At 37.9% G+C, this 21,240-nt stretch overlaps 1 protein-coding gene across 1 annotated transcript; it reads left to right on the top strand.

Moving 5' to 3' along the window:
- The first annotated feature begins 12,392 nt into the window (after positions 1-12,392).
- On the top strand, positions 12,393-20,379 carry LOC127169868 (taste receptor type 1 member 1). Its single transcript, XM_051117531.1, has 6 exons — positions 12,393-12,701; positions 12,807-13,559; positions 13,815-14,027; positions 16,158-16,278; positions 16,719-16,819; positions 20,302-20,379. The coding sequence occupies exons 1-6, from the start codon at positions 12,393-12,395 to the stop codon at positions 20,377-20,379; spliced, it is 1,575 nt and encodes a 524-aa protein (XP_050973488.1).
- Positions 20,380-21,240: the final 861 nt, after the last annotated feature.

The following is a 21,240-nucleotide window of genomic DNA, read 5'->3' on the forward strand; positions in this document are numbered from 1 at the left end:
ACAAAGATTGTATTTTCTAGCGATCGTTCAAAATATGTAGTTGTGTATGTTATTTTGTGTAACAGCCCTGCACATGTCATGCTAACCGGCTAAATCACGCTTCTGTAGTTCTGTTGTTCAGCTGTGGACCCACTGTACTCTGACAATTTGTGATTGATGCAGCTTGACTGTCTGTCTGTCTCATTAGTTGGAGTAATGATAAAGGATGGCGCACGAAGCGGCTTTCACACCGAGTGCGGAAAGCGCTGTGCTATGAAACCCATTCGTTTCAATTTCTTCTGCCCTGCGTGGACGGCTTGTTTCTGCCTCGACCAAAGCGCACGTGCCGCAGACAAAGTTCAAATGAGTTGCTCAAATGAACTTTTGCCGCTGTGCTCTAAAGGGCTGCACTGAACCCAGCGGCCAGCACAGAGCTTTCCGCATTCGGTGTGAAAGCCGCCTTAATGCATTATACAGTGTTGAAGTTTACAACATAGAGGTGTGCCCGGTCCGCTTACATAAGCAAATTGTGAGCACTTTCCACGGTAGACCGTGCTAACTTGTTGATCAGCCACTTCAGCCGTTTCATCATCAGACTCTGGCTCGAATTGGTACGGTAAAATCGATGCCATGTTTTCTATGTATTGACAAGTCTCCAGGGCTGTCAATCAGTTATGGTAATGGGCATTTCGTTCTCCGACACACTGTACGCAGTAGACCAATCATAAAGGACTGTGCCATCTGACCAATCATACCAGTGAGGGCAAACGGAAAGGAGGGGTTTAGAGAGACTGATTCTTCGAACTGCTTCGCACGAGTCGTTTTTTGAATCATTTAGAAATGGGGTAAACTTAAATCTATTTTTGGAGAAAACTGAAGTGTTTTTTGACCTTGCACACATAAACCTGTTTTGGGAGTCTATTAAAACAATATTAGCAACCTTTAAAATGGCATAATAGGGGCACTTTAAGAATACCCTTATAATGTATTATATAAACACAGACTTAGAAAGTGTAACCAACTTTGTCTACCTGATAACATATTAGCAAGTAGCTTGGCATAACTAGTAAAATATATAGAAATCACTTTCAAAATGAGACTACCTTGTATATCCACTTTTTCCAAGAGAGTGAGAATCCTGGTTCTTCAAAGGAAAATAAGATCTTGGTTTTTAGTTGTTTCTCATTTTAATCCCATTTTGTTTTATTTTGTGTAATTTTACATCACCTTGAGGCCACCTTGGAAGTTTGCTGAGGCAGTTCTCTACAGAGTTCTCTACATAGGCAGCTCACTATACCTAAATATTATAAAAATACAATACAATACAACTTTATTTTCAACCAAGGTTGAAATTTCACTGTGTAGATTTTAACTATACTGTGTTGTAAATAAAATACAAATAATCAAAACCCCCATTATTTTCCTTTCCTCACATTCTTTCTTACCTGACAGTCACTCTGATGGTCCATTAGGGGATGGCCCTTTGTCTCTCAGGTGTGAATCGCTAAATATTCACAGCCATTGTCACTCCCTCACATACAGCCTTTGTAATACAAAACATATCTTACAAAAGTTAAATCAATATGTTGTTTTCTGTGAACAGGGTGATTTTCAATCGTTTTCAGTCGTAGGTGCTGTTTCATCAAAAACACAAACATGTACATTCATGTTGCTCACATATTATTGTAGCCCAGTTTGTGCTGATTACAGTGTAATCAGACTTTAGGCATTCATATATTTTTAAGATGCTGAAAAAAGCACCTTTTGGAGACCCCATTCTCCATAAAGAAAGAAGAAAAAAGGAAAGAAGAGAATAGTGGAATCTGTATGGGTGGAGGTTGGCTGTGGGTAAGTTGTTTAGAGCACTAGTTGCTGATCGTTGTTGCCAACACTGATCTATAATACAACACTGGAGTGTTCACATCATCATAAAAAGTGAAACCACAGTGCCGCCATATTCCAATACATTCTATTGAATTAATAAGAACTCCTCTATAACTGTCAGTCTTATTCAGTGGGGGTGTCAAAGACCAAATCATTGAAGCCTCCAGGGTGTCCTCCAGCACTCAAAAAAATATTTCAGCCCTTAACTTAATTCAATTACGTACAAAATTTCCATGCATTTAGATTACGTAGTTTTAATTTAAACAAATCAATTAAACTTAATGGGATTCAAATGCATCAGTCTTACGTAAATGAAACAGGTAAAGTTGATGTAATAGTTCCCAGTGTTAAACAAACCCTGCTCAGTGTTCATGTGTTTCCACACTACAGAGTGTTCAAGTAGCATTGACACAGTGTTGGAGTTAAGGAGATCATTATGTCATGATTGACCAATAATGATGAACACCTGTTGTTTACAAGCAGAATCACTGAAGGAAAGAGAAACACAAGAATCAGCCACAGCCAAAGATAAAATTAACTTAAATAACTGAAGACATTAAATCTCTGATTAAACAACTCCACAAACAACATTACAGTTTGACTTGATTTCTGTCGTATATCCACAAATATTATTTGAGAACGTCTAAACAGAGGTTTAGATGTTTTATTTTAAAAAATGTTTCATTTGACCTCACCATCATGGCGAACAGGGTTTACTTTAGTTGGGCTCTTGACCCTTGACTTTCTTAGTATAGTTTTTTTTTTTTTTTTGTTCTTTAGTTGCTGTAATTGTGTGCGTACAGCACATTTGTACAGTGCGTGCAAAAAAAGGGGGGTCCTTATTAAGTGTTCTTGGTTAATTATTATTGATGTTGTAATCATTGTCAAGTGGCCTGATTTGCTGATATTGTTCAGTGGTTTACCACTTAGTTTCATTATATTTATAGTAGTTGTATGAACTGTTACTATTACTACTTTAAGATCTGCAGTATTATTTAGACACACACAGACATCAAGAATCAGCATATGAATCTCAACAATGGTGACATTCAACAGCTGCATGCTGGGAGTCATGGGTGAGATTTGTACTCGGCTGCTACCCAGCATGCAGCTGTTGAATGTCACCATTGTTGAGATTCAAATGCTGATTCTTGATGTCTGTGTGTGTCAAACTGATGCTGTAGATTTCAAGTATAAGATAAACATCCATCATAGTTCATACACCTGTTGTAAACATTATGAAAGTAAAAGACTAACCACTGCACATCATGCCACTGGATGATAATGATTTAACAAACAATAAACACAATAAACAACACTGTGTCAATGCTACTTGAACACTCTGTAGTGTGGAAACACATGAACACTGAGCAGGGTTTGTTTAACACTGGGAACTATTACATCAACTTTACCTGTTTCATTTACGTAAGACTGATGCATTTGAATCCCATTAAGTTTAATTGATTTGTTTAAATTAAAACTACGTAATCTAAATGCATGGAAATTTTGTACGCAATTGAATTAAGTTAAGGGCTGAAATATTTTTTTGAGTGCACTTGCCCAGCCACAAGCTCAGTCCCAAGTACAATGGTCCCTTTCAGGTCACAAGACAAATCAACCTGTTCACTTATGAGTTACAGCTTCCTGTACACAAAACACGCTTGTATCAGAGAGGCTTATTAGGGAGGCTTACAGGAACCCGAGCAACCTAAAGAGCTGCAAAAATGGGGTTGAAGCAGTTTCTCCAAAAATATAGGGAGGCTCAAAAAGAGCCAACAACCTAACATCCTGAATCAACCCAAACCGTTCCGGATGGTGAAGGACTCACAAACAACCCTCAGGAGCGAAAGGGAAGTGCAGTTAGGCTCCTAGCCCCAGGAAGCAAAGCACTGCATAACATACCACCCCCAATCGAAGGAATCCAAAGAGAGCTCCCAAGTTTTCACAGATGCCTCCTATCATCAAGACTGGAGGCCCATGACCACACTTGAAGTTAACCCCAAAACCCAGCCATCAGCGGGCAGCTCTATCCATAGATAGAGGCAACTAAACACATCATAGCCCTGGTTTTAGCACAGCTGAATTGCAAGCGCATGGAAGCTCCCGCCTCCCCAACCTCGTCTGGGGGGGAATTAGAGGAACAGGAGAAAGATGAGGGCGAATGTTTGCCCTAAGGATAGGAAAGTATATCTTACTTACTTTCATCACCCCATGAGCTCAGCAAGCATCTCATCTGAATGACTTCCCTGAGATCTTTATTCTTTTTCCTTGCCTCTCGCCATCTCTGTGACCTACTTGAAGGAGGAGGAGGGGCGTTAGAGGCAACACTAGCCTTCTGGCCCTGTCTCTGGTCAGGACCACCTTGTCATTTAGGCACAAACCCAGATTTCCATGGTTGTAAAGGTCTTAAAGACAGCCGATCATGCCTTCGCTTCTTTAAACTTTTCAACAACCATTTCAACGGAGGTCCCACGAAGTTCAGAAGGTGATACTGGAGCACTCTTTTAACTTGATGTCACCCATGTTTACCCAAAAATGCCTCTCTATAACCACCATCACTGCTACTGATCAACCGGCAGCTGTTTGTTTATAGCCCGTGAGGCACGATTTATGGTGTGGTACAATTCGGATCCTGCATCGGGAAAGGACCCTTACCTAATCCTGCTTCTTCTGCAGGGCACGCTGGTAGGCCTGAAGCACTGCCATAGTATGTACACAGTAAAATCCCCAGAGTAAAAACAACTCTATTCAGAGAACATTGGGCCCCTCTCTAAATGGAGTTAAATTAACACTGAAGCAGAGTTGAAGTTGATAAGATAATTAAGTGATCAATTAAAAGGTGATTGTGCATTAGTGAACACCTGCTGTTAACAATCAGAATCAATGAAGAAAAGAGAAACACAAGAACCACAACTGATTTCAGCCACAGATTAAATCAGCTGAATTAAAATAAGTCATTAAATCGCTCAAGATCTCAGCAGATGATGATTAAACAACTCCACAAACAGCATCACCAGCTTCACTCATTATTAACCAGACTGACTTTATTTCTGTCACACGTCTACAGAAGCTCTTACTGAGATGTACAGAGGATCAGATGTTGATGTTTTAGTGGTTAAAATGAAGCCACCATCATGGAAATCTGTGTTTGCTTTAGTTGGGCTCTTGACTCCCTCAGTTCGATCTCTCTCTTAACAATGTTTGCGATGTTGTAAAGGAGAGTGATCAATGCTTTATGCTAAGCATATTTTAGCTGCTTTTATGTGATGAGATATTTATCATGAGCTAGTTTGAACACATCCAAAACAAATTTTCTCAATTTACACATTTAGATTTTGCATAACCAACCCTGTGAAATTACAGCAGACACAAAAACTTTGCTCTAACAGTTATGAAGTACTTTAAATCCATGTAATGCACGAAAAACCTCCTTCATCATTTAGAGACACACAAACATCAAGTATCAGCATATGAATCTCAACAATGGTGACAATCAACAAAATGCTTCATGCTGCAATGCATGCTGGACAACAACATAATAAAAACTCCCATCCCACACTGCAGTATTAATAATTATTGTCACCACTGTTGAGGATTGTATGATACGTGTTCATGTCTAAAAACCTGAGCTGCTGTAGTTCTATGCTTTTAATACTAAATCTTATGGTGATGTTTGTTTAATAGGATATTATTTTTCAGTAACATGTCAGTCAATAAACTAAAGAGAAAGGTCACTTCATAATGTTCACACAAATGAGCTATCAGCAGAAAGTGTGAAACAATATGAACATGCTGCTTCAAACATTTGATTTAGCAGTGCACGAATGTTTTCTATGAAACAATATTGCAGTGGCTTAGAAGCAAAATTATTTTATGTCACTAAAAGGGTAAAGAGACAAACTAAAGCAAACCTTGACCACAATTATGGTGGCATCATGTTTTGTTTTGTTTTGTTTTTCCCTATTGACCAAAAAAAAAAAAAATTTTAATTCTCAATTAGTGCTTCTGTAGACATACAATAAAGCCAGTCTAGCTAATAATGAGTGAAGCTGGTGATGCTGTTTGTGGAGTTGTTTAATCAGATTTTGAGATAAGATTTATTTCAGTTGATTTCATCTGTGGCTAAAGCCAGTTGTAGCTTTTGTGTTTCTTGTTAACAGCAGGTGTTCATCATTAATGCACAATCATCATTTAATTGACCACTTAATTATCTCATTAATTTCAGTTCTGCTTCAGTGTTAATTTAACTCTATTTAGAGAGGGACCAAATGTTCTTTGAATAGAGCTGATTTTACTCTGGGGATTTTACTGTGTAGAACAGCCACAGCCTGAACTGCAGTCATGTTTATCCTGCTATTCAAATAAGATGTTGATTTTTTTTTTTTCCATTCCAAAGAAGAGACGGTTCACTAGGACCGAGTGGTTTTGCCAGGAGTGGCAAAGTGCACGTCTAAAGGACCACACTAGCCTGTGTGTACAAGTGTCAAATAACGAGAATGTGGATTTCCACACTTCCTAAACATCTTGCTAGTGCTGGTCATTATGGAAACAGAACATTCCTTTCTGCTTCACACATGCTAATGTAAACAAAACAGTCCCTGAAAAAGTCTTTTTATGCTATGCTTCACTGGCAGTGACATCATACGCTGAGAGTGTTCCCTATAGTGACCACTAGAAGATGCAGTGTGAGTTCAATTAAAAGAGGACTGATTAATAAAAAATCATTTTCCCCCTCCCCATGCTGTCTTATGAAGTAGAAAAGAAACTTAAATTCTGCTTCAGAATGAATGGGGAACTGGAAACGGGAGATCTAGTTGTGTTTCACTAAAGTCCCTTTAAGACAAGTCATTTCACTCGGTGGCCATCTTTAAAATGCCTCTCGGGCAAGCAAGTACAGCTCTTTTCTCTTTGAATGGGGAAACATTAAATTCTCCAAAACTGTTCACCAAGCCTACGATTAAATTTCATATTTGAAATCACCCGTGAAATCTGACAACAACCGCTTCATTAATGTTGTTTCTTTTGCAAAAATAGCCTTAAAAAAGCTTATTTTTCAGGCTAGCCCTGTTGAAAAAATCAGCATATGCTGGTTAAGTAGGTTTTGATGCAGGGTTTGATGCTAGTCCTTAGTTGGTTTATGCTGGTCCTTTGCTGGTTTATGCTGGTCCAAGACCAGCTTAAACCAGCTATGGACCAGCAAAGTGCCAGCATAAACCAGCAAAGCACTAGTGTTGTGTCCGAGTCCAGTGTCGAGTCCTAGTTTATAATCAATTGAGCAGAGGTGGGGCTTTCAAAGAGATAAATTGATAAAATAATTAAGTGTCTAAGTAAATGATGATTGTGCATTAATGATAAACAGCTGCTGTTATTGAGAATTACAGCGGATCAGATGTTGATGTTTATTGGTTAAAATGATGCCACCATCAGAGAGATCAGTATTTGGTTTAGTTGGGCTCTTGACCCTTTTTTTTTTTTTTTTTTTTAAATCAAAGTGATTTTTTGCTTTTGAGCAACTACAATTTTTTTGTAAATCAAATGTTTTTGTGTTGTTGTTATAGCAAAAGCAAGTAACCACTGTTTATGCATTCTGACGTAGCAAATGAGTTTACACTTTTTGTTTGTAGCGAAGCATGAATGATCATTGTGAAGTGGTCTGTCTTTTGTTTAAAAACATGGCATTCAGTGATCACTGAACTGCAAAAGACATTAAAAATACATTTTACTTTAACATTAAAAAAAAAAAAAAAAAAAGCTTGCACCAGTTCAGGCTTTTAGACATAAACACTTACCACATGATCCTCAACAGTGGTGACTATATATATTTAATACCGTGCATTGATGGGAGTTTTTATTATGGTTTTACCCAGCATGCATTGCAGCACAAAGTATTTTGTTGATTGTCACCATTGTTGAGATTCATATGCTGGTTCTTGATGTCTGTGTGTCTCTAAATGTGACTGGAGTTCTTTTATATTATATAATCAAAAATTATTGATTTGTAACTATTAGAACTACACTTTGTTTGCATATTGTAACTTTACAGATCTGGTCATGTAAAACCTTAAAAGAAAAATCAGCTGCAATCTTGCCAGCTCACTCTATGTCATTCAGCGCTTTTCAATGAGCAGTTATATATTTTCATAGTATGAAAATAGATAACTGCTCATTGAAAGACAGTGATTATTCTGTTTCATAAAACCACACACATTATTAGAAAAAGATCTGACACAGGATGTCAAGAGTCAAGAGTCTAAAGCAAACATTGATCTCCCTGATGGTGGCATCATTTTAACCAATAAAACATCAACATCTAACCCAATGTAATTCTCAATGACAGCAGGTGTTCATCACTAATGCACAATCATCATTTAATAAGACTTTTAATTATCTTATTAACTTCAACTCTTTGAAAGTCCCACCTCTGCTAAATTGATTAAAAAATAGGACTCGACACTGGACTCGGACTGGACTCGGACACAACACTACAAAGCACCAGCATGAATCAGCTAAAACCAGCATCAAAACCTACCTAACCAGCATATGCTGTTTAATTTCAACAGGGAGACCAGCATGTGCAGTCCTGAGTGTACGTCTCAGAACTCTAACTGTTTCTATAGCAACTGGGACTTCCAACGGCAGCTACAGTGACACGCTGACTTTACCGATTAGCGATTGGCTCATTTATTCTGAGGCGGGCCTTGGCGGGCATAATGAGTGTTGCATTTTTCCCCATTCATAACTATATGAGTGACACATCTTGGGTATTCTATAGTCTTTGGTTTCATGTATGTTCTGTGTAGATTCCCAGTGTTTGCCCATGGACTTTTTTGTTTAAGTGTTTCCTGTGCTGTGTTTGTGGTCAATTTGTAGTTATCAAAGCCACTAGAAGGCAAGCCTGCGACCATTAGCCAAAAAAGCTAAAGCTCTGGCTAAAGCTCTGGCAGTTCATGGGCATGGAGGTCAGAGGCTGTTTTTTTTTTAATGGATGTCAATGGAGAAGAGGCTTTACTACGCTGCATAAACAGCTTTTTAAAGGGGTCACCGAATGCAAAGTTCACTTTTACATGTTGTTTGAACATTAAAAATCCATGCAGTGGTTTTTAATTAATCTGTAAAAATAATATCCCCTTTTTCAAATCGAGCCGTTCTCAGATGCCTGTCAGTGTGGTGTCACACCGACAGAGGCCGCTCCCACGATAGTTGATTGACATGAGCTCTTACCTCAGATCAGCTGTAACAGTCCGACCTCCATTGTTTCAATGCAGGAGCAGAGATGTAAGTTAGTCAAAAATATCTCTGATTGAGCGATTCAGGTGTGGTGTTGCTGGATGTAATAATGAACACAGTGGTCGTCATTTACTCCTGACGTTTGTGAAGGGAATGCTCCTCCTGATCTACATAATCCGTCTATGTTCACACAAATCATTCATGATCGTTTCACTTACAGCAGAGATGAGTATAAGGCTTTTTTTATGAGTCTTTGCGATCCCCGTTCCTAATAATGTGCTAGTTAGCAATTTTAGTGGCTAAATGCAGCTAAAGTAAACAGGCTCGTCACTCCACAGAGAAGAGAGGGGCGGGGTGAGCAGAGCTCATTAACATTTAAAGCAACCTCGACCAGAACAGGTTGATTTTTGCAGAGCTGATTTTGGCAAGGTAAAAAGGGTGTTGTTTTACACCAAAGTATATTATAGACTTTTATTAAGACCCTAAAGAATCATATCAACTTGTGGAAAATGGGCATCCGATGACCCCTTTAAAAAACAACTGCTTATGATTTAATGATTCGACAGCCTATCTGCTAATCTTCAACAAATTCTGACTTGAAACTGTGCATGCCGGTTAGAAATTTTGTCAGACTTGAGGCGGCGCCAATGCCTCGTGACTGTCACGTGTGTCATCAAAGTGATAGCGATTCGAGAGCAGCCGACTGACTCAGACCGGCGCAGTTTCTTCAGAGCGGCTGCAGGAGCTCTGATGACCACATGGCTGTTTCACGATTGGCCAGATTCACCGCATGACAACGAACACGTGTGTTTTGGGTTTATTCTAACATCCTCAAGTGGCGATAATGCTGACAAATCTGTGTTTTTAGAACAGTAAAAGTGTTTTTACTGTAGTTGCAATGTTATATTGAGTCACATTTATTCATAAAACACTGATAAAAGCATACATAACCCCACTTTATTAGTATTTAAATAGTATATGTTTATGTTGATCATTATTCTTGTTCAGATGGCGCTGTATTAAGCAGTATATGAAATGTGTTTCTGTTGCTCATGAAAACGCTTTTGAAAAGTCTGTGTATTTGATAAATATTGCATTTAATTCACTTCATCTGTGATAGAGCATGCAAACACCGCGAGAGCTTCACTAACGAGAGCAGAAAGCGTGCGACTTGACGCCTCCGTTTTCAACTCCGCCCCCCCACTGCTCTCGGCTAATCTCGTTGATCGCCGTCTGTAGCCGTAGATGAAGTCAAACACACCTTATCTCTGGTAGTTATTACCCTTGATTAGTTTCCCCAGCTGTGCCTTATCTTGTTTCCTTGTTAGCTTGTTACCCCCCTGTGTATATATCAGCTTTATGTTTCACTTGTTCTTTGTCAGTTGTGAAATGTACATAGATGCCTGTGATTCTGCCTTGTATGTCTCCTGGTTTTTGCTTGTTAAATGTGTTTTCAAATGCACATTGTGAGCGTTACTCTGCATTGCTCCAGATAACATAGTGCTAACGTAATGTTTCACACTTAATTGTGTATTTCTTCAGATTGTTTAGGCTAATAATGTCCAAAATGCTAAGGAATTGCACAAACAGGATGTTAAAATAAACAAAATTCACCTTTCAAGTCATGAACATTACTACTTTTGAGTAGACATTGAACAGTAAGCATATCCAGGCAGGTTTCATCACTTGTTTTGGTCACCTTAAAAAATTTCCATCGAGGTCTGTGCTATTTGCAGTGCATTTCTGTATTTGGCTGTGTAGGGAGTATTCAAACCGATGGAGATGTATGGCCACTGTAGTAAAAAAAATGTAACATATACATGTAAAATCCTACCTGATCTCATGATGAAAACATACCTGTGGGAACTTTTGAAATATGTACCAGTAAGTACATATCACTGCAGTTTCCAACAGAAATGAACACTAAAGGGTGGTAAAACAGTGAGCCCTTATAATCATTAGTACACAGTTATGATTACAGCTCCATTTTTTTCGCCTTCCCATGTTGACCTAGTGTTCCAGTGTTGTAAATTACTACCCCACTAGTATTGGTAGGTTTAGGGTTAGGTGTAAAGGCAGGTTTAGGATTTAGCAATCATGTAGGGATTTCAACGAGGGGGGTAATAACTTGGTAGGGGGTTGAAAATGGACATAACACTGTACGTAACAAGCTTGCCTGGTAGCTCAGCCGGCATGGAATTGGACTTAGAATGTGGAATCCTAGGGTACAAATCCTGTGAAAAACATGACTAATGTTGAAAGAGCTGAAAGATGAGAAATCGAAAAACTAGCTAAAAACAGTGTGCTTGTGATTGTGTTTATGTCGTTTAGGTGTAGTGCAGATGGTACATTATTTTAAAACATCATAGAGCATTAGAGTTATAGCCTCACTCATTGGACATTTCAAGTCAAAACTGCGGTGACACGTACAAAATCAACGTCACATGAAACATACCATATGTACATTCATCTGTTCTGGGGGGACAGTCTTTTAGTGCCACTCAGTGGACTTTTCTGTTGGAATCTGCAGTGATACTTATTGGCATGTATTTTGCGTCTCGTGACAAAGATCCCACAGATACGTTTTCATCATGAGATTGGTAAAGTATTATGTAGTTTATATACAAACAGCAGAGTAATTTTTTCTTTCTTTTCAACATTTTTTTTTCACCATTTCTGTAAACACTTTGTGATTCTAATCCAACTGTAAACAAAAAAACTGTACTGTGAGTTCAGAAGGTTCACAAGAGTTTGATTTGAAAATTGTATTTTCTTTTTTTTTTTTTACATATGAGGAGACGTTTGTGGTGTAATGCTCTATTTAATAACTGACATATGCTTTGTGAGTTAGATATGGAAATGGACATATGTATCAGTGAATATAGTGGTTAAGCAAATTGAAATGTGTTTTAAGAAAATTAAGTTTACAATATGAGCTTGACTGCTCTTAAATGGCTAGCCACTATACATCCCTGTTTTAGGACCAGCTGCCCATCATAAACCATGCATCTCAGTAACATTTACACTTTGCTTGTAAGCTTTACTAACTGTTTATTTTCCAAAGTTTCTTGGTCAACATCTGACTTCAGCTTAGAAGGAGATTACTTATTGGGTGGCCTTTTCGCTTTACATGAAATTGAACATGAAACAACCCTGTTTTCCACAGAGACCACTGAATGTTTTAGGTAAGTAAGGACCTTTTACCAGTCTACGATTATCAGTAATGTGAAGCATAGTTGCATTTGCTTAAAGTCATGTTTCTAAAATGAATATTCATTTACATGCTATTAACTTCCTTACTGATGTTTTCAAGGCACCTTTCCTCTAAATCTGGTTATCAGATGCTGCAAGTAATGAGGTTTGCTGTTGAGGAGATTAATAACTCCACCACTCTTCTGCCTAATGTTTCTCTGGGCTATGAAATTTTTGACCATTGTTCTAATACAAAGAATTTAAATTCAGTCTTAAAGTTAATCTCAAAGAATGGATCAATTAAACCTAAAGAAAAACTCAACAACTATCAGCCTAAAGTGATTGCTTTAACAGGACCATATGGAAGCTCAAAAACTATTACTATCGCACCACTGATCACAATGGACCTTATACCAATGGTATTTTTTTTTTTATGAAGTTTACGTAATGAAAAATACACTTACTACCTTCTGTTTGTATATATATGTATATATAGTTTTCTTCTATTTTCTTCTCTTTTAAAGGTGAATTATGGAGCTACTAGCTATGCATTAAGCAATAAACTTCATTATCCTTCTTTTGTAAGAACAATTCCTAGCAACAAAGATCTGATAGAGATGATTATTCACATCATTCGGTGGTTTGGATGGAACTGGGTTGCCTTTTTAGGTAGCCAAGATGATTACAGTTCAGATGGACTAAAACTGTTTAACAAGTATATAAGCAACACTGGCATTTGTTTGGCCTATCAAGAGGGTCTGAGTCTAAATGCAAACTACAGCCTTGCACTTAAAAAGATTGATATGCTCAACATCAATGTTATTGTGGTGTATGCTTTGCCACAATATGCAAGCAAAATTATCAAAGCAGCCATAGCAAACAACATCCAAGACAAAGTGTGGATTGCAAGTCAAGCATGGTCTATGAATCAACAGATTCCAAGAGAGCCAGGAATTGAAAAAATTGGCACAATCATTGGCATTACCGAGAGACTGTTATCATTATCGGGATTTGATGAATTCATCTATAAAACCAGAGGAGCACTTGATGCTGGTCATAATGATAGAGCTGAGAGTGACATTCAGGGGAAGAGCAAGACATGTAATCAATTTTGTGATTACTGCTCATTGTTGACTGCAGAGGAGATTATAAATGAAAATCCCACATTCTCGTTTGCCATCTATGCTGCCATATATACTATAGCTCATGCCTTACATAAGGTTCTGCAGTGTGACATCAATGAATGTTCTAAAAACACAATGGCCAAGCCATACATGGTAAGTGAATATATCTGAATCCATGACAAGTAGATTTTTTTTTAATCACATTATTGAAGTAACAATGTTTTAAATAATTATATAATGAATAATGTTCTTCAAATTAAATTATATTCATTATATTGAATTATTACTTATATTTATTATGCAATTTAATAAATGAGTAGAACAGAAGTAATTTTAAATTTATTAATCTAATAATAATAATAATTTATAATTTTTTTGTCTTTTTTATTTGTACACAACACACAACAGCTTCTGGGAGAGATAAAGAAGTTAGATTTTCCACTCAGTGGCCGTCAGGTGAAATACAATGACAATTATGATCCAACCATCAGTTTTGCTGTTGTGGTCTGGCGGACTAATATGAATCCTCCACAGTTTGAGATGGTGGGAACATATGATACACATCCAGAAATTACTTTTACCATTGATAACTCTCTTATGCCCTGGATTAACAGTGGTTCAGTAAGTCATTGTTTGTTGAACTTTTATCTAAACATTTAGCTTTACAGTTTTTTAATTATTTATCTACTTCAGTTTTATACATGGGCGGTGGAAGCAAAATAAATGTGGGTGGGTAGGCGCGAATATTTCCTAAACACACCCACTAAAGAGCAATGCGGTCAGGACTGTGGTGCCCACTTCCTTTGTAATATGTTTGATGATTGTGTCTGTTGTGCCTGCGCCCCCCCGTCCACTCCTTCACCCCAGATGCTGCCTGTTCATATGCATGAGCATTGACCTTAATCGATTAGCGCATTCGTCATGTGGAACGGATTTGACTGATGGCGCTCTAAAAAGTGCACCAAATTAGAGACGGTAAAAGTGGGTGGGTCTGATATCATTGGTCTTCAAAAGTGTCCCACCCACATTCAATGGTTCCGATGCCCATGGTTTTATATACTAACCCATACAGCAAATATCAGTTTGATTCCATTTAAATGTGTCTGAAACGTGTAAGTGCATGCCAGTATTCACTGGTGATGACAGTGATGTCACAAGTGTGAGGAAAACATGCAAGCAAGCCCTAATCATGGTAACAACATGCAGCATCTTGTTCCCCTTCTCAGGGAACCGAGGTTGCATGCGTAACAATACGCTGGAACCTCAACTCTGTATCTTGAAGTACACTGTGGGAAACCATTGCCCACTATGACATACTGCTGGAATGCCTGCTTTATCAAACTGTCAATACACACAAACATAGCAGACATAGCACTGACTCTATGGTTTACTCAGCCCGAGTCAGAAGCACATCAATTTTATGGGTCCATCCCATATATAGTGATATAATGCTCCATAAGCTTCTGTCTTCAGTGCTATATGGCAAGGCGAAAATAACCAAGGCATCTCTGAACAGTATTGTGACTGTCTTCAGTCTACTGAAGGGAGCTTTTCTAACTACAATCTTCAGTACTACCACCCCACAGGCTGGGCACCCATTTTTGCTGTGGCACCCGGGGAGAAGTTGGGGGTTTGGTGCCTTGCTCAAAGGCACCTCAGTCGTGATATTTAGGGTGAACGAGAGCACTGTAGATTCACTCCCCCTACCTACAATCCATGAGACTCAAACCTGCAACCTTTGGATTATAAGTCTGACTCTCTAACTATGTTGCCACTCATACATACATCCTTATCCTTACTCAGGAAAGGGAGCCAAACGAGAGCAAGACATAATTCAGTTTGCCCAGTACTTTCATCACCCAGGCTCTAAGACCATCTCTTATTAATTGTGTCATTTTGTGTACATTTTGTTCTCAAAAACATATAAAAAAAGGTAAGCCTGCAAGAAAAAAATAAAGTTAGTTATGAATAATTTAACCTCCAGTTATCTCTCACCGGGCCAGAGGTGTTGGTGGTCTTGGGTGGAGAACCAGATTGGTGCAGACATATACTACCTGATTGCTCTTGACTGTACCCTTGCATCTCAAAAACTTCCCCACAGTTGCCTAAAATGAAATACCAAAAAGCCAGAGGGTGAGACCAGGGTTCAAAGCTAGATGGCACAAGCAGCATGCTCTCTGCTGGATCTGAATATGCCAGAGACTAAGCTTCCCAATCCAGCAGATTGCTGGAACTGGCAATTGAGGATTGAAAAAGAGCTTCCTCACTTTGAAAATCTTTAGCCAGTTTAACTTTCAATTATCACAATCTAACTCTCTGATCTGCTTCAGTATTTTAGATGCTTGTCACCATCCCCTGAGAAGTAAAGCTTCCTGAGTTTGTGTGAGTTTGTCACAGTGTTTGCTTTGATCTCAGGTTTCAAATTCAGGAGGAAATGGAGGCACATTTTCTGAAACACTCTTGTTTCAAAAGTGTTGCTTGAATTTTCCATTATCTTTAATAACACATGCTACAAACAAATGGCTCCTGAAGATAAAAAAAAAAAGCTGATGATGTGTATTGCATCTATCCTTTTATACTCTCGTATGTAATGAACTGTCATCAGCAATAAACATTAGTGTGTTGTTACACATGCTTCAGACACTGGTCACGCTGTTGATGTTTATTGTAGTGTCAACTTCATGATGCAGCACCAAAGTCCCACTTCAAAACGGAATAAACTGTAATAACATATTTTCCTGTTCTTTTAAGGTTCCTTTTTCAAACTGCTCTGTTGAGTGTACAACGGGACATTCAAGGCAACCTGAAGGTTTTCATAGTTGCTGTTTTTCTTGTAAAAAATGCCAACCTAACAGCTATGTGGATTTTTCACGTAAGTACCTTAAGCAGTGGTCAGTGACAACTTTGTATATATTTATTTTTGTCTGGAGAACACAAAATAAGATATTTTGAAGAATGTTGCTAACTGAATAGTTTCTATCCTATTGACTTCCATTGTAATTTTTGTCTAAAATCAGAATCAGTGGAAACTATTTTGTTACCAACATTCTTCAAAATATCTTCTGTTCCTCCAAAGAAACAACATTATCCAAGTTTGGAACAACTGGAATGTGAGTAAATGATTAATGGTGTGGACTGTCCCTTAAAGCTTCTTCAATCCACCTGAAGTTATGGTGCTTTTTAAAGTGTGATTTAAAACATTTTCCCATACTCAGTTACATTTGCTTTTGGAAAACATAATACTACTAAGCATTCATATTACTTTACTGTTTTGTTTTTCAGGGGACCCATATACCTGTTTTCCATGTGCAGAGAGTGAATGGTCTGATGAGGGCAGCACGACATGTAAGACACGCTCTGTTGTCTATCCTCAGTTCACAGAAATCGCCTCCATCGCTATCATGGTTTCTACCGTATGCCTAATTATTCTACTTATTGCCATATTTTCCATTTTTGCCTACAGTTATGACACACCAGTGGTGAAGTCTGCTGGTGGCAGCATGTGTTTCCTCATGTTGACCAGTTTGATTTTGTCTAGCATAAGTGCGTTCTTTTTCTTTGGAAAACCCACATTTGTATTTTGCCTCCTAAGAAATGCCATATTTGAATTTTTCTTCACTGTCTGTATTTCTTGTTTGACTGTCCGTTCCTTTCAAATTGTTTGTGTTTTTAAAATGGCTGCTCAGTTTCCTAAAGTGCACAGCCTTTGGGTAAAACACAATGGCCAGTGGATTTTCATTGCATTTGCTTCTTTCATTCATTTTATTTCTTGTGTGATATGGATGACTGCCAGTCCTGTCAAACTCATTGCTGACTCATGGACTTATAAAGACCAACTTATGCTCATCTGTGAAATGGGGAATACTATAACCTTTACCATAGTTGTGTTTATAAGTTGGTTTCTTGGTTTCCTGTGTCTCCTGTTTTCTTACATGGGAAGAGATCTGCCGAAAAATTACAATGAGGCCAAATCAATAACTTTCAGCCTAATTTTGTACTATCTGACCTGGATTGCATATTTCACAGCATACCTCACTATCAAAAGCAAATATGTCATCATTTTGAATGCCACGGCCCAGATATCCAGTATAAATGGAATTCTCTTCAGTTACTTCATACCAAAATCTTACATTATAATATTTCAACCTCATAAAAACACTCCTGCATACTTTCAAACATCTATTCAGAACTACACCCAAACCATTAGTAGGACCTAGATGAAGGCATTAGTCTGACTCTTAAACTTTGTTTAAATCCTGGCTTAGATTATTTACTGTTATGTTACCACAATTTAAGAAAGAAGAAGAAACAAATAGATAAAGTAGAGAATGGAGATCCATTCTGGGGTTCTTTTTTTTTTACTTAAATGTAATGTAATGTAAACACAAATGCTTGTAATAAACTTGTAATAAAAATATATTCTAAACTTCAAACACCCTGACTGTTTCAAAAGCAATGGATTTTTAAAAAAAAGGTACAATGGTATGTTTATGTATGAAGCACTGACAATCTGAAACTATAAAAACTGAAACTGTCCATTCATCTACATTTTGGAAGACATAAAGCCAATGAATGCACAAAAATATTATATACTGTAATATGAGATGTGAGTCTGTGCATGTAAGAAAATGTAAAAATGTAACAACTGCTGTGTGATTTGATCCATATGACTGATTCTGGTTTCTTGGCCAAACAGCATTCAAAGTAGAAAGAAGCCTTTCTTTCTACTTTGCATGCTGTTTTGCCAAGAAACACTGGGTTAGGTTTAGGTTTAGGGTTAGGTTAACCTTCCATTCATTCAGTGCCAAACATCCAATGTCTTTTTCATATTGGTTCAATTTAAGTAGTATTACTAATGGTTCTGCTCCCTCCTTTCAAGATGATAACAGAACTAAATTAAAAATCACTCTGTGCTAATCAAAGAATGTGAATCCATTGTAGTTGTGTTCTCTTAGTTCCAAGTTCACACTGCACAATTTTCAAAGTCACGATTGATTTTGCTGATCTCACACTGCATGACTGTCTGAAAGTTGTATGTACAATAAATTGCAGTGAAAATTTTAAATTAAAGAAGAACATAAAGGAGAATATGGTTGCTTGCTGATGTCCTGTTGCAGGTCTATTATGACTCCTCCCCCTGAAGTTTCCCTTGCTGTCTCATTGGCTGTAGGTTGTCATCGATGTCACACTATAGGACTGTGAGTCGCTGACAGGTCCAGATAATTAGCATGCCAATTATATCACGGCATCAGCAACGTCTCGGTGCTTCGATCTCACAGATCGCGTCCTTGATACCATACACACTCCATGAATGTCGTTCATGTGAATGAGCACCTATTTGCCTCCTTGCATTACTATTGCACTTCTACACTATACATGTCCACTAGATTGTATGGTGGTATAAAATGTTTCAAATGATGTATGAAGTATGCAAAGAAAGTTCAGTAAAATAAAGAAGTGCTGAGTTACAGCCTGGGTTCGGCCTGTTTATTATCTAATCCCCCTTCGACGTAAGTGGTGACAACAATGTTAGCCTGTCCCTGCTTTCTCGACAACCTCCAGTAGCATTCCTGGAATACCCAGGTGAACCAATACTTTCGTTTGATTCATAGGAAAAGTTATTTCAGAACTACTTTCTTGCTGTTGGGGAGAAGAGTTTTCTGTCAAGTGGATGACAGCCCTTCTGGATACACTGTTTGGGAATGGAAGGTCAACAAATCTACAGTACCTTACCTCTTACCACTTATACAGTGGATCTTTACAAGCACTAAAACAGTTCTGTTCTCCTAAACTGAATGTGGTTAAAGAGAGATACCACTTTAGACAATAGGTGAGCCCATTGATCATACATCAATTCAATTCAATTCAATTAAAGTTTATTTGTATAGCGCTTTTCACAATACAAACCTTTGCAAAGCAGCTTTAAGGAAAATTAAAGTTTCTACAATATATTTAGTAGTGGTGACTGTCAAGTTGATGTACATATGGACACTATTAACAGTAATGAATTATATGCTGCAATCAACTTATAGCAAAATCTGGTAGTGCTGTATGTTCTTTCCAGGCTGGCATCATCTGAGGTCCTCTGAGGAGTTGGCATCATCTCTACAGCACTTCATACATGCAGTTTTTGAGATACTGAGCATGAAATGATCCTCAATCAGATTGTTGAAAAAATGTGCATGTCCCAAATTTGCGAAAGATTGTTACTTAAGCCAGATTTAACCATTGAAAAAGATGCTATCTATTGCAAGACAAATTGAAACAACAGTAGCAGATGCCAAAATCATAGCTGAAGGGGAACGTCTGGTACAGCAAGTTTGTGCCTAAGCTCGAGCCAGTAAAAGCCTTGCTTTGCAAAGACTGAATTCCATTGGACAACTGCAGCGCAAGGAAGTTTTGATCAAGTCAAACAAGCAATTGTGGATAGTCCTGCTCTTTCCTTATTCAGCCCCTTATTCAACAACATAATACTTTCCTGTGAACTACTGCTTTCGCTTTACGCTCCTTGTTCGATGCTAAATGAAGATACTTCATTTTTAGAGAAGGAAGAACTGGCATGTGTCTGAGCTGCAGAGAAATGCCGTATGTGGCTGTGGAGAAGAAAATTCCTATTTTGCACCAACCATCAAGCTCTTAGTACTATTCTTATAAGCAAATTTAATAGTCAAGCTGGTTTACGTGTTGCCAGATGGCCTGCACACTTAATGGAGTTTGACTACAATGTTCAGTACAGACATGGCCTGCATTGCAATGTGCATACTATCCATCCTAAATTCTATGTGATAGTAGTAATTTTCAATACTTTTTAGGGCAGATAGGTTGGATAGCATGCACATTAGGATGCATGGCTGGTCTATTGAACAATGTTGCTGCTTTTTTTTTTTTTTTGCAGACACTGAACATTGAAATCATTGAGTCTGTTGATATAGTTTTATTTGATTCCAGTGCAGTCTACAAGGATGAGCTCTAGTCCACATGCAACAATTGCCTGGTGTGTGCTAAATGATGTATATGTCACCAAATATGTTGGCCAAAACACAAGAAGCATGTTGATCCAAACTTACAAGAATACTTTCCTATCCAACAAGAGCTTGCTGTCATGAATGCATGTATTGTTAAGGGAACATACTGTCTCTTGATACCTGAGTTATTACAAAAATGACCATCCCATCATGGCATAAATGCACTGAATTAATAATGAGGATTTCATGTCCTTAATCAATTCCCATCTTAATGGAAATATTATTTACAAATATAATATATATGAAATTGTGGCTATGAATTTTATTATTTCTTACTGTTGCATCAAAAGCAGCTTGTAATGCAACTTTAGTTTTTGGATGGCAGGAAGTTGTAACTTAATGTAAGTAAGCTGAATGGATGATGCTCAAGCTGTTACAAGTCTGGACTGTAACCAAACTGACTTTCTTTCTACTTTGGAACATTTTTGTCCATACAATGGAAGTCAGTTCTCACCAAAACTGTTTGGTTAGCAGCAACAACAAAAAATATGGTGGTTGGTTGAGAAAATAAAATGGTCTTTGGCAAGTCCTAAAGTAAAACAACACCACTGGTGTGAAATAATTTCAGCTTAGTTTGGAAGGTGAAAATGCTGCTGATTCAAATCTCAAAGAAGCTTTTTTACAGCATCAGCACATGGTTTGTCTAGTCAAACACACTGTTTCAGAACTTTTAGTGCCAGAGGTGTAGTCCTGATGTTGGCTGTAACAATCTCTCTATGCAGAAGAATCATATGACACATATATAGATCAGGAGGATGCCGCACATGCATAGATCAATGTTTGTTGAATATGTGTTTTATGCATATATT

The sequence above is a fragment of the Labeo rohita genome, chromosome 8 (assembly GCF_022985175.1).
Source record: "Labeo rohita strain BAU-BD-2019 chromosome 8, IGBB_LRoh.1.0, whole genome shotgun sequence".
NCBI classification, from domain to species: domain Eukaryota; kingdom Metazoa; phylum Chordata; class Actinopteri; order Cypriniformes; family Cyprinidae; genus Labeo; species Labeo rohita.

Excerpts from the sequence above, each read along its gene's own strand:
- LOC127169868 (XM_051117531.1), top strand. The coding sequence starts at position 12,393 with ATGTTTTCAAGGCACCTTTCCTCTAAATCTGGTTATCAGATGCTGCAA. Across the intron at positions 12,702-12,806 it reads CAATGGACCTTATACCAATG|GTGAATTATGGAGCTACTAG; the intron begins GTATTTTTTTTT and ends TCTCTTTTAAAG. Across the intron at positions 13,560-13,814 it reads CAATGGCCAAGCCATACATG|CTTCTGGGAGAGATAAAGAA; the intron begins GTAAGTGAATAT and ends AACACACAACAG.